The sequence below is a fragment of the Borostomias antarcticus genome, assembly GCF_949987555.1.
Source record: "Borostomias antarcticus genome assembly, chromosome: 19".
NCBI lineage: Eukaryota > Metazoa > Chordata > Actinopteri > Stomiiformes > Stomiidae > Borostomias > Borostomias antarcticus.
In genome coordinates, this window is record NC_140252.1 from 19,958,927 (window position 1) to 19,974,777 (window position 15,851).

Here is a 15,851-nt window from a genome sequence, read left to right on the forward strand (position 1 = left end):
ATTATAATAATCTTGGAGCTGGTACCAAGAACTTGGAGCCAGTGCATAAAAGGCAGCTTTACCCAAGTCAGAGGACATAAAGTGGGTCTGTAAAGTGAGCCAGTCCATAGACTTTGTAGAATATGGATTTGTAGAATAGTTCAACATTGATATGAGTTATAGAGGCAGCTTTCCAATTAAAACCCTTCAAGATTCCAAGATTTCAAGATTCAAGTTTATTGAGCCATTTCAACAATACAGTTGATAGGAATATTTTTTGGTGTGTGTTCACATATACCATATACAAACAACTATATACCACAAACAGACATCAATACATAACAAAAAACAACACATTATGCAGTTCAATTTTCAAGTATAATCAGTCCATAAAGTGCTTGGCGCAGGAGGCACAAGCCAGAGAGCAGACAGAGCATAGTGCAAAAAACAATGACAGTCCCTAGTTCAGGGGGACATTCTGTATTGCAGGCGGGGCGGTCTGTACCCTTATGAAAGAGTTCAACTATATTTAAATATGGTATGTCTTGGAGGTAGGTGCTGTCTCTAAAGAGAGATGTTCTACTGGTGATACTTCTGAACCTCTTCCCTGATGGCAACAGAGTGACCAGGGCTGCGTTCCGAATCGCATACTTCTACTTCTTACTACCAGTACCTACTACAGCTGCCCTTAGAAAGTATGTACTTTGCAAGCAGTAGGCATCCAATTGGGACATACTACCTTGTCATAACATTGCGCCTTGAAATTAGCCCACATCCGTCGCTGTCCATAACGCGACATTCGTCTACAGCTGTCAACTCGCGCATGTGACGCACATTACCGCTGCGCAAAGGATTGTGGGTCAGAATAGCCAGAAAAGCCTGCTGGCTTGCATACTGCAAAATACGACCGATGTAGTAGGTCATCCTGGTACTTTTGCCATACTGCATGTGGCATACTATGTATTGGGACATACTACATTCTGTTTTGGCATACTATATAGTAGGGTAGTAGGCGATTCGGAACGCAGCTCAGGTGATGTGCTGGGTGGGAGGGGTCAGTGACCAGGTGATGTGCTGGGTGGGAGGGGTCAGTGACCAGGTGATGTGCTGGGTGGGAGGGGTCAGTGAACAGGTGATGTGTTGGGTGGGAGGGGTCAGTGGTGATGTTTCTAGCCTTCCTGGTGATTCTGGTGTCAAAGTGTGAGGCTATGGTAGGCAGTGTGAGGCTATGGGGGGCAGTGTGAGGCTATGGGGGGCAGTGTGAGGCTATGGTAGGCAGTGTGAGGCTATGGGGGGCAGTGTGAGGCTATGGTGGGCAGTGTGAGGTTATGGGGGGCAGTGTGAGGCTATGGTAGGCAGTGTGAGGCTATGGTGGGCAGTGTGAGGCTATGGGGGGCAGTGTGAGGCTATGGGGGGCAGTGTGAGGCTATGGTAGGCAGTGTGAGGTTATGGTAGGCATTGTGAGGCTATGGGGGGCAGTGTGAGGCTATGGTGGGCAGACTGCAGCCCATGATCTTAGAGGCTCTGTGCTCTACTCTCTCTAGCTGTTGTTTGTCCTGGCAGGTCGTGTTACCATACCAAGATATATATACCTTTATTTAACCAGGTTAAAAACTAATTGAGATTAAAATCTCTTTTACAAGAGAATCCTGGCCAAGAGTGGCAGCAACACAGTTTCCTGAAAAAAAGACATAAAGGTTACGATACACAACTAAACATAAAGGTTACGATACACAATGACAACAAAAAACAATAATAACAACCGCTACAACAATGACAACAAATGTTAACAAGACTAGCTCAAAGCACAAAATCAGTAATAGTTCATATGACGATCAGTTAACAATTACAACTACCAATAGATTGGGTTAGGTAAGATAGAATAGAGAAAGTGAGCACGCTTTCTATGGTGGCCCGATAGAAGGGAGTCACGCCTTCCTGACTGACCCTACATTTTCTCAGCTGACGGAGGAAGTAGAGTCTCTGATAGGCTTTGCTTATAATGAGACTGGTGTTCAGGGCCCATGAGAGGGACTGGTGTTCAGGTCCCATGAGGGGGACTGGTGTTCAGGTCCCATGAGAGGGACTGGTGTTCAGGGCCCATGAGAGGGACTGGTGTTCAGGTTCCATGAGAGGGACTGGTGTTCAGGTCCCATGAGAGGGACTGGTGTTCAGGTCCCAGGAGAGGGACTGGTGTTCAGGTCCCATGAGAGGGACTGGTGTTCAGGTTCCATGAGAGGGACTGGTGTTCAGGGCCCATGAGAGGGACTGGTGTTCAGGGCCCATGAGAGGGACTGGTGTTCAGGGCCCATGAGAGGGACTGGTGTTCAGGGCCCATGAGAGGGACTGGTGTTCAGGGCCCATGAGAGGGACTGGTGTTCAGGTTCCATGAGATGGACTGGTGAATGGTGACACCTAGGAACCGGAAGAAGGAGACCCATTGATGACCATTCAGAGGACGAAGACCATTCAACCTGCCCATTGATGGAGAGTGGGAGGTGTAGGGCTGCCTTCTTCCTGAAGTCCCCTATAAGCTCCTTGGTCTTAGCTGTGTTTAGGACCAGGTTGTTGTTCTCACACCTCTTCCTCACCAGCTGCTCTTCCTCACCCCGGTAAACAGACTCACCTCCTCACCAGCTGCTCTTCCTCACCCCGGTAAACAGACTCATCGTTGTTAGAGAGAAGACCTATGACAGCGGTATCATCCGCACATTTGAACAGTTTGACTGATGTTGAATGGGACACAGTTGTTGGTGTAGAGAGAGTATAGGAGAGGAGACAGAACACAGCCTTGTGGGGCGCCGATGTTAAGAACCCTGGTTGGTGACATATGAATTCTGACCCGTTGTTTCCTACAGGACAGGAAGTTCAGGATCTATTGACACAGTGCAGTATTAACACCCATGGCCAGCAGAGAGCTGTACAGTTTGGCTGAGATAATGGTGTTAAAAGTTGAGCTAAAATCAATGAACAGAACACGGGCATATGTGGACTTAGCATCAAGGTGTTGGAGAATGAAATGTGTGCATAGTGACACTGCATCGTCCTCTCCCCTGTTTGCCCTGTAGGTGAACTGATGAGGGGCCAGTGTGATAGGGTTAGGGCCGAACCCTAACCCTAACTGATGAGGGTCCAGTGTGATAGAGTGAGGGCCTAACCCTAACCCTAACTGATGAGGGGCCAGAGTGATAGAGTGAGGGCCTAACCCTAACTAATGAGGATCCAGTGTGATAGAGTGAGGGCCTAACCCTAACCCTAACTGATGAGGAAGCAGTGTGATAGAGTGAGGGCCTAACCCTAACCCTAATCCTAACCCTAACTGATGAGGAAACAGTGTGATAGAGTTAGGGCCCAACCCTAACTATGAGGATCCAGTGTGATAGAGCTAGGGCCTAACCCTAACCCTAACTATGAGGATCCAGTGTGATAGGCTCCAGGTTATTGCAGACTAGGCGCTCAAAGACCTTGTTATGTTATGTTATGTTATTTTTATTTATAATGCGCCCCCCAATCAACTGTTACATCAGCCCGGGGCGCAGCCCGGGTACAAAGAGAGACAAACAAAAACAAAGGACTGCAGAGACACAAAATGAAACTACATTTAAGACACAAGACAAGGACATACATTCTTATAAAAATTCTTATAAAAACCTTCATGACAACAGATGTGAGTGTAACCGGCCTGGAATCATTAAGGCAGGTGATGTTTTTTTTCTTAAGGCACCGGAATGACTGTAGCTGATTTGAAACAAGCCTTGAAAATAAAGATGTAGCGTGTTCTAGGGTTAGAGCTATGACTATGCCGCGGTTATCACAAACATGAAGGAAAATGGATTTAAGGCATTAAGTCAACTCGTATGGGTCACCACCCTGTTTTGTACAGGGAAACAAGATAACCTTTATCAATAGTCTAATTTATTCATCAATCTCAGCCTGTCAATAATAAAAAACAACAATAAATTGGCGAATCTGGAGCCCTGCAGTGTGTGAGCGGGTTTATTTCTTTCTACAACTAATATCAAACAACATTAACTTGCATTGAGCTTTATTAAACCAATTATTTTATTTCAATCGTTACTTGTGGGTGACAGGCTGTAATCAGAAAACGCATTAGTCTTTGGGTCAAAGCCTGAAAAGCCGACAGATCATGTGCTTTGTGGTATGATGTAACCAGTAGCAAATGTGACATGGCCTAGCTGCATCATGGTTACCTGAGTAAACAGCTGAAGTGACAAGCCGCCCCCAGGTGTATAAGAACTCTAATTGTCTCTCCACGGGAGACATGTTTGTTGACATCAGCTGTGCTAAGGCAACAGGGCTCAGAACCACCTTTCAATAACAAGCTGACCTGAAGGGATGGCGTGCTAGAGACTGATGGCGCTCTAGAGACTGACTGACTGACTGACTGACTGACTGACTAACTGACTGACTGACTGACTACTGACTGACTGACTGACTGACTGACTGACTGACTACTGACTGACTGACTGACTGACTGACTGACTGACTACTGACTGACTGACTGACTGACTGACTGACTGACTGACTGACTGACTGATTGACTGACTACTGACTGACTGACTGACTACTGACTGACTGACTGACTGACTGACTGACTGACTGACTGACTGACTACTGACTGGTTGACTGACTGACTGACTGACTGACTGACTGACTGACTGACTGACTGACTGACTGACTGACTGACTACTGACTGACTGACTGACTGACTGACTGACTGACTGACTGTCACGGGTTGTGCTGGTCGACTTGGCTGCACCTTGGGCCTATGACCACAGCACAACCCATGGTATATTGGCCATATACCACACCCTCTCATGAGTTATTGCTTCAATAACCCTTCTGATCTTGTACATGGATGATTAGTCATATTTTCAAGTAAACAAGTGTATGAACTCTAGTTTATTAATATTAATCTATCCTGATTCCACATACATGGTTCTTATCATTACTAAAAGCATAATGTGCCCACGCAACTAGCTTTGTGATATACGCCTACAATCAACATGAACTGAGATTAATAACAGTAATAAAAAATTATATTTAAAAGTGCCTTTAAATGTACTCAAGGACACTGTATAAAAAAAGTAAATAGTAAAAGTAAAAAGTAAAAAAGTGAGGTGTTGGTTTCACTGCAGCTGAAAGACATTCTTAAAAGATGCGTTTCAAGTTGGGTTGCCTTGCATGTCGTCCACAGCCAGCTCACACATTGATACTCCATGGTGTGAAGTCTTCATTTGTAGATTGTACCTTGAATTAAAAAAAAAGAAAAAAAAAAGAAAAGAATAAATAACAGTATATTAGATGGAGCATGAAGACTGCAGCGCCACCTAGAGAACATGTAAGGCAAGGCAAGGCAAGTTTATTTATATAGCACATTTCAGCCACAGGGCAATTCAAGGTGCTTTACATGAGACATTAAAAGCATTAAAACAAAAAGCAAGACTTTGTAGGCAGACAATGTAAGCAGCGCTGTACCTTCTGTGTGAACTGGTCGAGGCAGGCCATGCGGATCTTCTCGGCGGAGGCCGGGGAGCTCAGAGAGAAGCTCTCCCCCAGACCCCTCTCTCCGCGGGCAGCAGCGATGGCCTGCTTGATGGCAAAGAACACGGTGCAGCCAAAGAACACCGGGGGTTCTCCGATGCCCTGCGACGACAGACAACACGGTTCTGTCAGAATCACCCTCGTTTTAAGAGACTAGAACTATATGACTGACGTGGTGCACGTGCATTTTTACTAGACCTGGGTCAAAATGCTATTCGAAATCATTTCAAATACCTATCTGTGTTTGATTGATCTTGACTGGCACAACGGACCCAGTGGGCTAGTCCCAAAAATGTGAAAAAGTAAACCCAATCCACACTCCGACTCAAACAAATAAAGTATTTGAAAGGATTTAAAATATTATTTGACACAGGTATGGTTTGTCAGCAAATTGTGATGTTAGTTTTTAGCCCCCGGGGTCTTAACCTTGGACATGTAGATGGCGTGGGGGTTCTGTGCATTGGCCAGCAGGTGGACGTTGAGTTGGGCTGGGACGTCACAGAGGGCGGGGATCTTGTATTGGGATGGGCCTCGGCTCATCAGAACCCCCTTGGGGGAGAACTGCAGCTCTTCAATGGTGTACAGGCCGACCCCCTGGACAAAACCCCCCTCAACCTGCAATGGATGGTAATGGACTGCACTTATATAGCGCTTTTATCCAAAGTGCTTTACAATGGCCTCTCATTCACCCATTCACATACACATTCACACACCAATGGCGGCAGCTGCCATGCAAGGTGCTAACCTGCTCATTGGGAGCAATTTGGGGTTCAGTGTCTTTGCCCAAGGTGGACAGGAGGAGGCGGGATTCGAACCGCCGACCCTACAATCATTGGATAACCCGCTCTACCACTGAGCCACAGCCACCCCGTGCAACCAGCACAACATCGCTAGCGCTGTCTCAAAGTCAAAACGCGAGACCTGTCATAGCTCATGCATCAAGCTTTATCTGTTTTACTGTAACGATATAAAGTATTACTGAACTATATTTACACTTCACTGAATAATGTTTAGTTCTCTTTCCTATAAGAGATCCAGGCCTCAGTTTACTATGTGAACACATGCATGTTTGACCGCACCTGTCCAATATCTAGAGCTGGATTGATGCTTTTCCCAACATCCATCACAATATCAGTCCGGATATTCTGGAACAAAAAGGCGTCAAGTTAATTAGTACAATATACCGTACCTGTATAACCTGTACTGTAAAATGTCATACTTTAAAAAAGTGAGGAAACCTGTTGTCTTCAATAGTAGGAAAAAGTAAAGGAGCTTATTTGTGGGAAGAATGTTCACAGGAACACAGACAACTAAGTTCAGTAAACTAATTTGAAATTAGTAGAAATTAATTCACCATAAAAGTAGAGTCAGACAAAATGGGTAATGTCAACAGAGCACCAAACATGAAATCAGATGAACATGTTTCTAAGATGCATAACGATGGCCGAAGAGCAAAATCTCCTATCTGCATAGTTGGGCATCCTTAAAAAATAGCATTCTGCATGACAACACATTTAGTTTCTCAAAAAAGTGCATTTTTCAGATAGGAGGTTTTGCTCTTCGGCCATCATAGATGCATCATATTGTACCCTAAGATCCCAACAATTGATTTCCACAAAATAATGTCCTACTTTATGGTCTCCGGTCAGACAGTCGATCTCTACTTCGGAGCAGCAGGCCCCGAAGGTGAAGTAGTAGTAAGCCGGACCCTCACTCTTCTCCCAGTCCACGCTAGTCTCTGGTCCCCTGTAACAGCATGTTGTGACCACTGACCACTCTGAAATCTCACCAACACATCTTAGAATAATAATGCGAGTGAACAGATTCAATTCTCCACAGCTGTCCCCCTAGCTGTGGCTTCATGTCAACTTGAGACGATACGTACATGAAGAAGCCGGCTGCTGATAAACTGATCTTCTGGCAGTAGGCCTCAACGATCTGATGGAGAGAAAAAAAAGCAATAACAGTTCTAGAATCTGAGGTAAGAAGGGAAATGTAGTTTGTATGTCGTTTGGAACGCTGAAAGGTGTCGCTGTTAACCCATTGTTTCCATGAGTTCAGGGGATTCTTCTCCATGACCGGCTCCAGACTTCTCATCAGTTTCTCACAGGCATCCTGGAAGCACCAAGCTTTGTGTAAGACCATGATACATACCAACACCTAAAGCTCAGGGGTAACCTTGCTGTTTAACAACACGTACATGTAGACAAGCGCGTGTTTTGTGGCACGTCATTCCCAGATAGCAAGCGGATCTGGGCCATATACAGGCCAGATCTGGCCCTTGTGGCTTAGTTCCGGCCCATATATGGCCCAGAATCATTACACATCCGCTTGCTATCTGGGATTTCCATGTACCTGCATAGCTAGCACTCCAAAAGAACACAGGAGACCCGTGGTAGCTACGTAGGACAGGCATGGTGGACATGTACGTGTGGTTAAAAGCAAGTACACCGCACGTTTCGGCCAAAATGGCCTTCTTCAGAACAGAAGGCCATTTTGTCCGAAACGTTGTGCCTTATTTATTAAAACTCACCGTGGGAGCTACAGTACATACAGTTTGTGGACATTATCTCTCTGTGTGAGGGTACAGCTGGCTGGTACCTTTACTGCCATGCCCACGGCGTCGGTGCCGAAGGACGCAGCCGAGGGCGCGGCGTTGGGGACGCTCCCTGTACTCGTCTCCTTGATGTAGATGGAGGACATGGGAACTCTCAGAATGCGGCTGGCGATCTGAAACCATTAAGGAAAAGTACTTTCGTTTCAACAACTATGCCGTTAGCGTCATTTGACAGCGGCACTGTCTTCATAAGGGTGTGAGAAATGTGGGTAGTGTTCCGTTAAAGGTGATATAGATTTTTTTTTTTTACTATGCAGATGAATCATTTAAAGAAAAACACCCAGAGAGCTTTTAGAAAAGTGAGGAATAAAAGTATTGCCCCCCCCCCCCACACCTCCCCCAAAAATTTTTTTATTATGAATTTATCATTTAAAAAATGTTGACGTGTCTGAAATAAATGTTGTGTTTATTTGTCTGAGATGTCTGAGGTTTGGTTCCCACCTCTAACAAGGTGTGAGCCAATAGTATTTCTACGTTGGTACCATGTGTCAGGAGGCATAATACTATTGGCTCACGAGCCTGAGAGTGTTTTTTTAAAGGATTTGTCTACATATTTTTTTTTTTTTTTTTTTTTTTATCTCTATAGCACCTTTAACGTTATGTTATGTGATATGAGAGTCCATGCCCACCTGAATGGCCTTGGTATTGATGCCCTGGCCCATCTCCGTGCCTCCGTGAGTGACCAGCACCGAACCGTCTTTATAGATGTTGACCAGGGCTGCACCCTGTACCCGATGGAATATAATTAATTTACCACAGTCATCACAGTACAGAGCATTATATCAATCATCAAGTCATTTAGCAGACACTTTTATCCAAAGAGATCTACAATAATTGCATTTAACGTAGGTAGTCAGTGTACTACTACTTGCCAGAACTCACAAGTGCATCTTCTTTCTAAACAAGTGACTAAGAGCATAATCTAGTTCTAAAGCCAAAGTGCATGAATAGGAAAATATCAATATAATAGGTGCTTTAAGAGGGATGCTTGTGGTAGTACTTCTTGAAGAGGTGAGTTTGGAGCCTGCGGTGAAAGATCAGCAGCGACTCATGTCAGTGCAGTAATCTACTTAAAGTATATGGCGCTATAGCGATTGCTTGAAGAATTATATACAATACGCACACCGACGGGTGCTGGGTTATCTGTAGAATAGGAAGGAACCCGAACACCGATTATAGATTGATTCTTTATTTGAGTGACGTTTCGATCCGTTTGGATCTTCGTCAGGTCAGTTTAAAAGAAGGTATAGGTCATAGGTAGGTCACAGATAGGTCACGCCCAGGCACCTATGGGTGGGGGGGGCTCAGGTGTACCTGGTTCCTGGTCGGTACCTGTGCAGCAAACAATGTTCTTTTAAACTGACCTGACGAAGATCCAAACGCAATAGCAATTGCTCACAAATAAATAAATATTCTTAACCTGGTTGTAGAAGCCTTTGGAGAAGCCGACCCCGAACTTGAGGGGCACAGCGGCGATGCCCCTCTTCCTCCAGCGGTTGGAGGCGTTGAACTGCTGGACGGCCTGCCGGCGCTCTGGGAACCGCGCCCGGTCCAGACACTCGTCCCAGCATCGCAGCATGTCCCGGGGGGAGAAGAGCTGCTGGTGGTGGGTGTAAGACTGCTCCTCCCTGTACATGTTCATCTCCCTCACCTGAAGAGACACAACACCACCATGTGAACACCACACGCGGGACGCCCCCCAAGCCAGGGGCATTGCTAGTAGTAGGACATTGTCACAGGACATCTACATTGTGAATCTTGTGTGTTATACAGTGATACATACTCCTGTTTATTGCCCTGATCCTGCTTTCCCAGGCCTTAAAAAAGCTTTATAGCAGGAGACCCCTGATCCGCCCTTTCAACTTTGATCTCAGTTAATACACAGTTCAGCTGTTGACCCTCAGAAATAAAAGTAACCAGCTTGGACTTGCAAAGATGAACCTTGGCATTCCCGACTACTCTTTTCTTAAAGGTGCTCTGTTTGATTTACTGCACTTTTTGTAAAAAATAAATAAATAAAAGAAATAAAAATGCAATAAATAGGTCCAGGGGAGTCATAACTATCTGTACAGAAAATATAGCCAACGGTGTCATGCCTGTGGAGCAAATGCAGAATGTATTTTTATTATGAGCGAAGCCGGCCCGGCACTGAGCCCCACCCCCTGAACGGCACCGTAAGGAGTGAAAACGGCCACTTGTTTATATCTGATACTCTGCACCACAGCTCCATCTAGTGGCGGAAAAAAAATCGAACTGAGCACCTTGAATTATTCTAATAAATCTATAACAGGCGGCAGGTAACCCCCCCGCCCCCCCCCCCCCTTCCTGACCTTCTCTGGCGGGAGGCCGCACCTCACCGCCACCTCGTGCAGGGCGCTCTCGATCACCGTCAGGCCCTGGGGGCCCCCGAAGCCGCGGAAGGCGGTGTAGGACGGCAGGAAGGTCCTGCACACCAGTCCACGCCCCCGCAGGTTGGGGATCCTGTAGGCGTTGTCCATGTGGAGCAGAGCTTTCTCCATGATCTGAAACACAGCGGCCCGACAAAGAGGAACCCATGTGTTCTCTGTGTGCTCAACGTTATTAGGAATGTGTAGAACTCCAGAGAACCGGGTGTTTTTACGGGCTTACGAATGACGATTCGTCCAGGGTGCACCCTCCGTTGCTGTAGTAAGTGATGTCGGCCGCCGCCACCGTCCCATCGTCATTGTATCCCACCTGAGGAAGACGGCATGTTGTCCACTAAAATGCAGTGATAAACGTCTGCTGACCATACAATGCATGCTGTTGCTTTCCTGCTTATGTAACAGACGTAGAGAATGTTCTAGAATACCTTGTACTTCCCTAGGAAGGGGTGTCTGCCGCTGGTGATCAGCATGTCATCCCCGCGGTCCAGCGAGCAACGCACCGCCCGCCCCGTCCTGCAACGGAGAGGGACACGCTCATGATTTTAAAGGTGCAGTGTGTCGTTTTTGGCGACATCTGGTGGTGAAAATACAGATTTAGCAATAATTGAATGAGATTTCATAAGTGTGCTTGAATTAGTGTATAATCCTATGAAAATAAGAATGGTTGCATTTTCCTTACCTTAGAATGAGCCCCTTGTATCTACATCTACAACATGCTGGCCATGTTGAATTCAGTGTAATTGTATTGAGTTGGTTGCTATCTGCAACCTCGCCACTTGGTGGCGCCAAATACCACACACTGCACCTTTAAGCCTATCCCATTATGTTCGATAGTCTAGCCTCAGTCTATCTCAGTGCGTTTGAGGCGTGCTCTCACTTGTACGCAGCAGTGGCAGTGATGGCAGAGAGACAAGCGATCTTCATAACCTTGCCGCCAAACCCTCCTCCCAGTCTTTTGACGTGACAGGTGATCTTGTTGGCGTCGATGCCCAGAGTGATCGCTACGATCTCCTATAACGTGGCAAAGGAGAAAGACAATTTCTTACTCATAGATATCTTGTTGTTGTTTTTTTTTGTCTGATCATACCAGTTAATCAAATATTTCTATACTATATTATTCTGGCGTGGTAGGCAAACCCACACAGCCCCCACAGAGACGCCCAATGCGCACCCCTGCGCATTCTCTTGCACATTATCTTTCACATGCACCCATTCACTCATTCATCAGTCCATTGTTTACACATACATCTTTAAGGACCGCAATGGAAACAAGCTTCTAGCTTTATTGTATTTTTATCCTTTTGATAATGGTGTTGCTTATGTATTTATTATACATTGTCAATACTGATGTCTAAGTAAACAGGAGGATCCTTGGATAGGTAAATGGACTGCACTTATATAGCGCTTTTCCACCTTAGCGGCACTCAAAGCGCTTTACAATGGCCTCTCATTCACCCATTCACACTCACATTCACACACCAATGGCGGTAGCTGCCATGCAAGGTGCTAATCTGCTCATTGGGAGCGATTTGGGTTTAGGTGTCTTGCTCAAGGACACTTCGACATGTGGACAGTCGGAGCTGGGATTCGAACCACTGACCCTTCGATCACTGAACGACCCGCTCTACCAACTGAGCTACAGCCGCCCCCTGATAGAGGAGAAAGCATCGTGTTCAAAGGGTAAACATCTAACCTGAGTGTAGGCTGCGTGTTGACTGGCCACAAACAGGTCCAGTTCTCCGTTCTCTCCTTTGGGTACAGCGATCAGCCCCTGGGTTTCCATGTAGAAATGTTCCTGGCCACCCATATAGATCTCATCTGTTCCCATAGGACAAAAACACACTTTAGCCTCACGTTATTTCAGTTTTATTTATTAAACCTTTATTTAACCAGGTAAAATCCCATTGAGATGGAAAATCTCTTTTGCGAGGGAGACCTGGTCAAGACAGGCAGCAGCATAAAAACAGTTTCAGACAAAAAAAAAACAACATTACAAGGAATAAAACAAACATAAAAAAACATTTCAACTCTGCACTTTCAAGGAATAAACATACTTAGGATCAGGTAGGCCTACATCATAAACATTGACAACGTAAGGAGTCTCTATTTCTTTCATTTCAAAAGCAGCCAATGTAATCAGTTTGTCTAGAGGCTGATAAACTCACAACACAACCTGTGAATCTATGGAAATGCGATAGACATGAACCATAACGATTTACCCTCCAAAATATGATCCGCCGTCTCAAAGGCGGCATCCACATCTCCTCTCTGTAGCTTCCTCTTGGGATCAAAGAAGGACTGATGCTGGATGGCTTCCTGGAGAAACAGACAACATCATGCTTGAGTGACACCTTGTCTCATTGACTTAAAGGTACCCAACGAAACATGAATCAAAACAATCCGTTCTTTGTTTATTTTCAAAATTCCTCGATTATATGGTTCCTTGTAGTTTAATAAACATGTTGAATCACTTGAATGTCGTTCCTACTTTTTAATTTCTTCGCAAAATGATATTTAGCTAATGTTTTGAAAACAACAAAGATGTGTGAAACGTCACTATTATGTGCTCCGCGTATTGACGCAATGACGTAGTACGCGATTTTCGGGGACCACCTTCTCAAATTTGCTCTAGAGCGCATACTAGTGGTCAAAAACTACATTGGGTTCCTTTAATGCTTGAAGAAGGATTACCAGTCCTGAATGTGGCCTAATGTTAGCCTGAATCTGATTTGCCATTTCGTTTCACTTCATTATTCAGTCTGAACAGCTCCAATTGCAGCCGTTTTCCGAGAGGGGCGTTGCCAAATAGTGAGCCCTCAGCGACTAGTTCATCCCCTAACCAATCACATTGTGCAGTTAAAATCTGTCATTGCATTCAAAGGACGCTGATTGGCCTGGTCGGAAATCACTCTGGATGAGAGCCTTTCCAGACCTCATTTTGAAAATGGCGTGTGTTTCCGGGGCTGGAGCCAGGCTAGCCTAACGTACCTCTATGGTGAAGAACACAGGCAGCAGATCTTCATAGGTGACCTGCACCTTCTGGGCCGCCCTCCTGGCCTGCTCTCTGGTCTCGGCCACCACCGCTCCGATGATCTGGCCCACACAACACACCTGCACACAGACAGACGGACAGTCATCACTTTCACTTCCTGTGCGGCGTGCGAGTGTGGCGCCGAGGAACAAACCGCAGACCACGTCATCCAGGACTGTCACCCAACGGAATGCGTGGCCTGACGGTTGTGGATGATGAAACGGTGACATGGCTCCTGGTGGTGAGGCTGGATATATAGCCCGGGTGACCCCTCACCCAGGCTCAGGGTGGTAAAAGATAGCCCCTTGACCTCGAGCCTGGGGGGGGGGACACATCAAACCCAAACGAAGAAGAAGATCACTTTCACACACCAAATACATTTATTCTAATGCCTCTCTTTTTCAGCAACATCATTACAAAGTCAGCTTGGCATGGTGGTAGTAAGTGGGGGAGGCCATCTTGATCTCGGAAGCTCACATTCTGTTTCTCTCTGAAGATCAGTCTGGAATAGAGCTCCATAGAGATCCGTTTGGGCCCGAACAGAATTTGATCAGGCCAATCAGCGAGCTGGGAACTACTAGCAGCTACAAACGTGGTTTAGATATAACAACAGCAAGAAACCCGCGACGGTTCATCCAATCACCTGTCTGTATCTTATTAAAAGTGCATTCCTTTTTCCAAAACGGTTTCCAACTGAGCTTTCCCAGCTGGTTGTGTGAAACAAACCGTCTGGCGTGTCAGGTGAGGGGGGCGGGCGAGCTTACCTCCTCCACAGCAAACAGTTCCTCTGGGTTGTTGAACCACAGTCTCCTGTTCTGACCGGGAACGTCGTTGGCGGACAGGAACGTCACCACGCCCGGCATCGCCAGAGCTTCAGATGGACAGATGTTGCTGGGAAGACAAATACATGAATTGTCCCAAAAAATGACCTTGAAGAATGAAGAAATGATCTTCAGTAATATCTATACTGTAGGCTATAAATGGACTGCAATTATACAGTATAGCGCTTTTATCCAAAGCGCTTTGCAATGAAGGCCTCTCATTCACACACCAATGGCGGCAGCTGCCATGCAAGGTGCTAGCCTGCTCATTGGGAGCAATTTGGGGTTCAGTGTCTTGCTCAAGGACACTTTGACATGTGACCAGGAGGAGCCGGGATTCAAACCGCCGACCCTACAATCACTGGACGACCCGCTCTACCAACTGAGCTACAGTCACCCCACAATCCACCACAGGGAATCTCTATATATAAAGGCAAACTTACATGATCTTGGCGTGGGCTCTAGTGCTGGTCACCATGAAGACAAACAGCTCCCCTTCAATAGGAGGAATGTCATCATAGTACACGGCCTCCCCTGTGGCCTGCTGGTAGGACGACTGGTGCATGCTGGGACGCCCCACTGGGTCGCTGCAGGGCTGCGCCCCCGAAACGACCTGCGCAGGAAAGAGAGGATTTTTCATTGATATAAAGCAAGAGGTGAGGAAACATTTGTTGGCGGTTGTAACAGTTTGAAGTTGCAGTCTATTCAATTTGAGAGAGAATGGAAAACGTGACAGGAGAAGATGACGATTGTTGAGAGAAAAACCTGGAAAGAGTGATGTCCTTGTGGCACCTCGTTCTGGAAGGGCTTCAGAGCACTGAGGTACTCCAGAGGTAGACCACTCACACTCACATCCTGCAGATATAAGTCATGGTCATGGACATGGTCATTTAAAGGTGCAGAGTGTTTTTGGTGACATCTAGTGGTGAGGTTACAGATTGCAACCAACTGTCTATCTGTCAAGTCCGCTAATTTTGTTTTCACCACTAGATGTCGCCAAAAACACTACACACTGCACTTTAAAGTGTGGGTAAATAGCACAAGAAGAAGCTAATTTTTGCTCATTCCTTTTTGCTGTAAGTCAGTCCTACCATCTCTCGCAGGTCCTGTACCACACGCAAGTAGAACTTGAAGAAGAAGCTGAGGACGAGGGTCTTGCGGTACTCGACCTTCCCGCCGTGGATGTTGGGCGACACGTCCACCTCCTCCTCCAGGAGCCTGCAGGCCTCCGCAAGCAGCTCCTCCCCCCAAGACCTGAGGCCGTGGACACCTCCCCTCAGTCCATCATACACGGACAGGCTTGGCTCATTCAAATCAACTTCAGCGGTCTTATTTGCACACGTTTCACGCAAAACTCTTGAAAGTGTGCGTGGCAGGCGAGTGCTCGTACCGTCCAATGAGCTGCAGACCCGTGCGTCCAGCCCTGACCAGCG

At 46.3% G+C, this 15,851-nt stretch overlaps 1 protein-coding gene across 1 annotated transcript in view; it reads right to left on the minus strand.

The window, feature by feature from the left end:
* Positions 1 to 4,053: 4,053 nt before the first annotated feature.
* aox5 (aldehyde oxidase 5) overlaps positions 4,054 to 15,851 on the minus strand; it is a gene marked incomplete at both ends in the record, with an annotated part of 20,728 nt that continues 8,930 nt past the window's right edge. The window contains 22 exons of the mRNA XM_084454073.1: positions 4,054 to 4,071; positions 5,479 to 5,646; positions 5,971 to 6,159; positions 6,624 to 6,689; positions 7,176 to 7,290; positions 7,430 to 7,482; positions 7,585 to 7,659; positions 8,146 to 8,274; positions 8,791 to 8,886; positions 9,582 to 9,812; positions 10,492 to 10,683; positions 10,790 to 10,876; positions 10,992 to 11,079; positions 11,444 to 11,577; positions 12,260 to 12,384; positions 12,786 to 12,882; positions 13,555 to 13,677; positions 14,362 to 14,488; positions 14,862 to 15,031; positions 15,184 to 15,273; positions 15,510 to 15,672; positions 15,809 to 15,851. The exon at positions 15,809 to 15,851 is cut by the window's right edge and continues 142 nt beyond it. Coding sequence (XP_084310199.1) covers positions 4,054 to 4,071; positions 5,479 to 5,646; positions 5,971 to 6,159; positions 6,624 to 6,689; positions 7,176 to 7,290; positions 7,430 to 7,482; positions 7,585 to 7,659; positions 8,146 to 8,274; positions 8,791 to 8,886; positions 9,582 to 9,812; positions 10,492 to 10,683; positions 10,790 to 10,876; positions 10,992 to 11,079; positions 11,444 to 11,577; positions 12,260 to 12,384; positions 12,786 to 12,882; positions 13,555 to 13,677; positions 14,362 to 14,488; positions 14,862 to 15,031; positions 15,184 to 15,273; positions 15,510 to 15,672; positions 15,809 to 15,851 — 2,579 coding nt within the window. The remainder of the gene's footprint in view (positions 4,072 to 5,478; positions 5,647 to 5,970; positions 6,160 to 6,623; positions 6,690 to 7,175; positions 7,291 to 7,429; positions 7,483 to 7,584; positions 7,660 to 8,145; positions 8,275 to 8,790; positions 8,887 to 9,581; positions 9,813 to 10,491; positions 10,684 to 10,789; positions 10,877 to 10,991; positions 11,080 to 11,443; positions 11,578 to 12,259; positions 12,385 to 12,785; positions 12,883 to 13,554; positions 13,678 to 14,361; positions 14,489 to 14,861; positions 15,032 to 15,183; positions 15,274 to 15,509; positions 15,673 to 15,808) is intronic.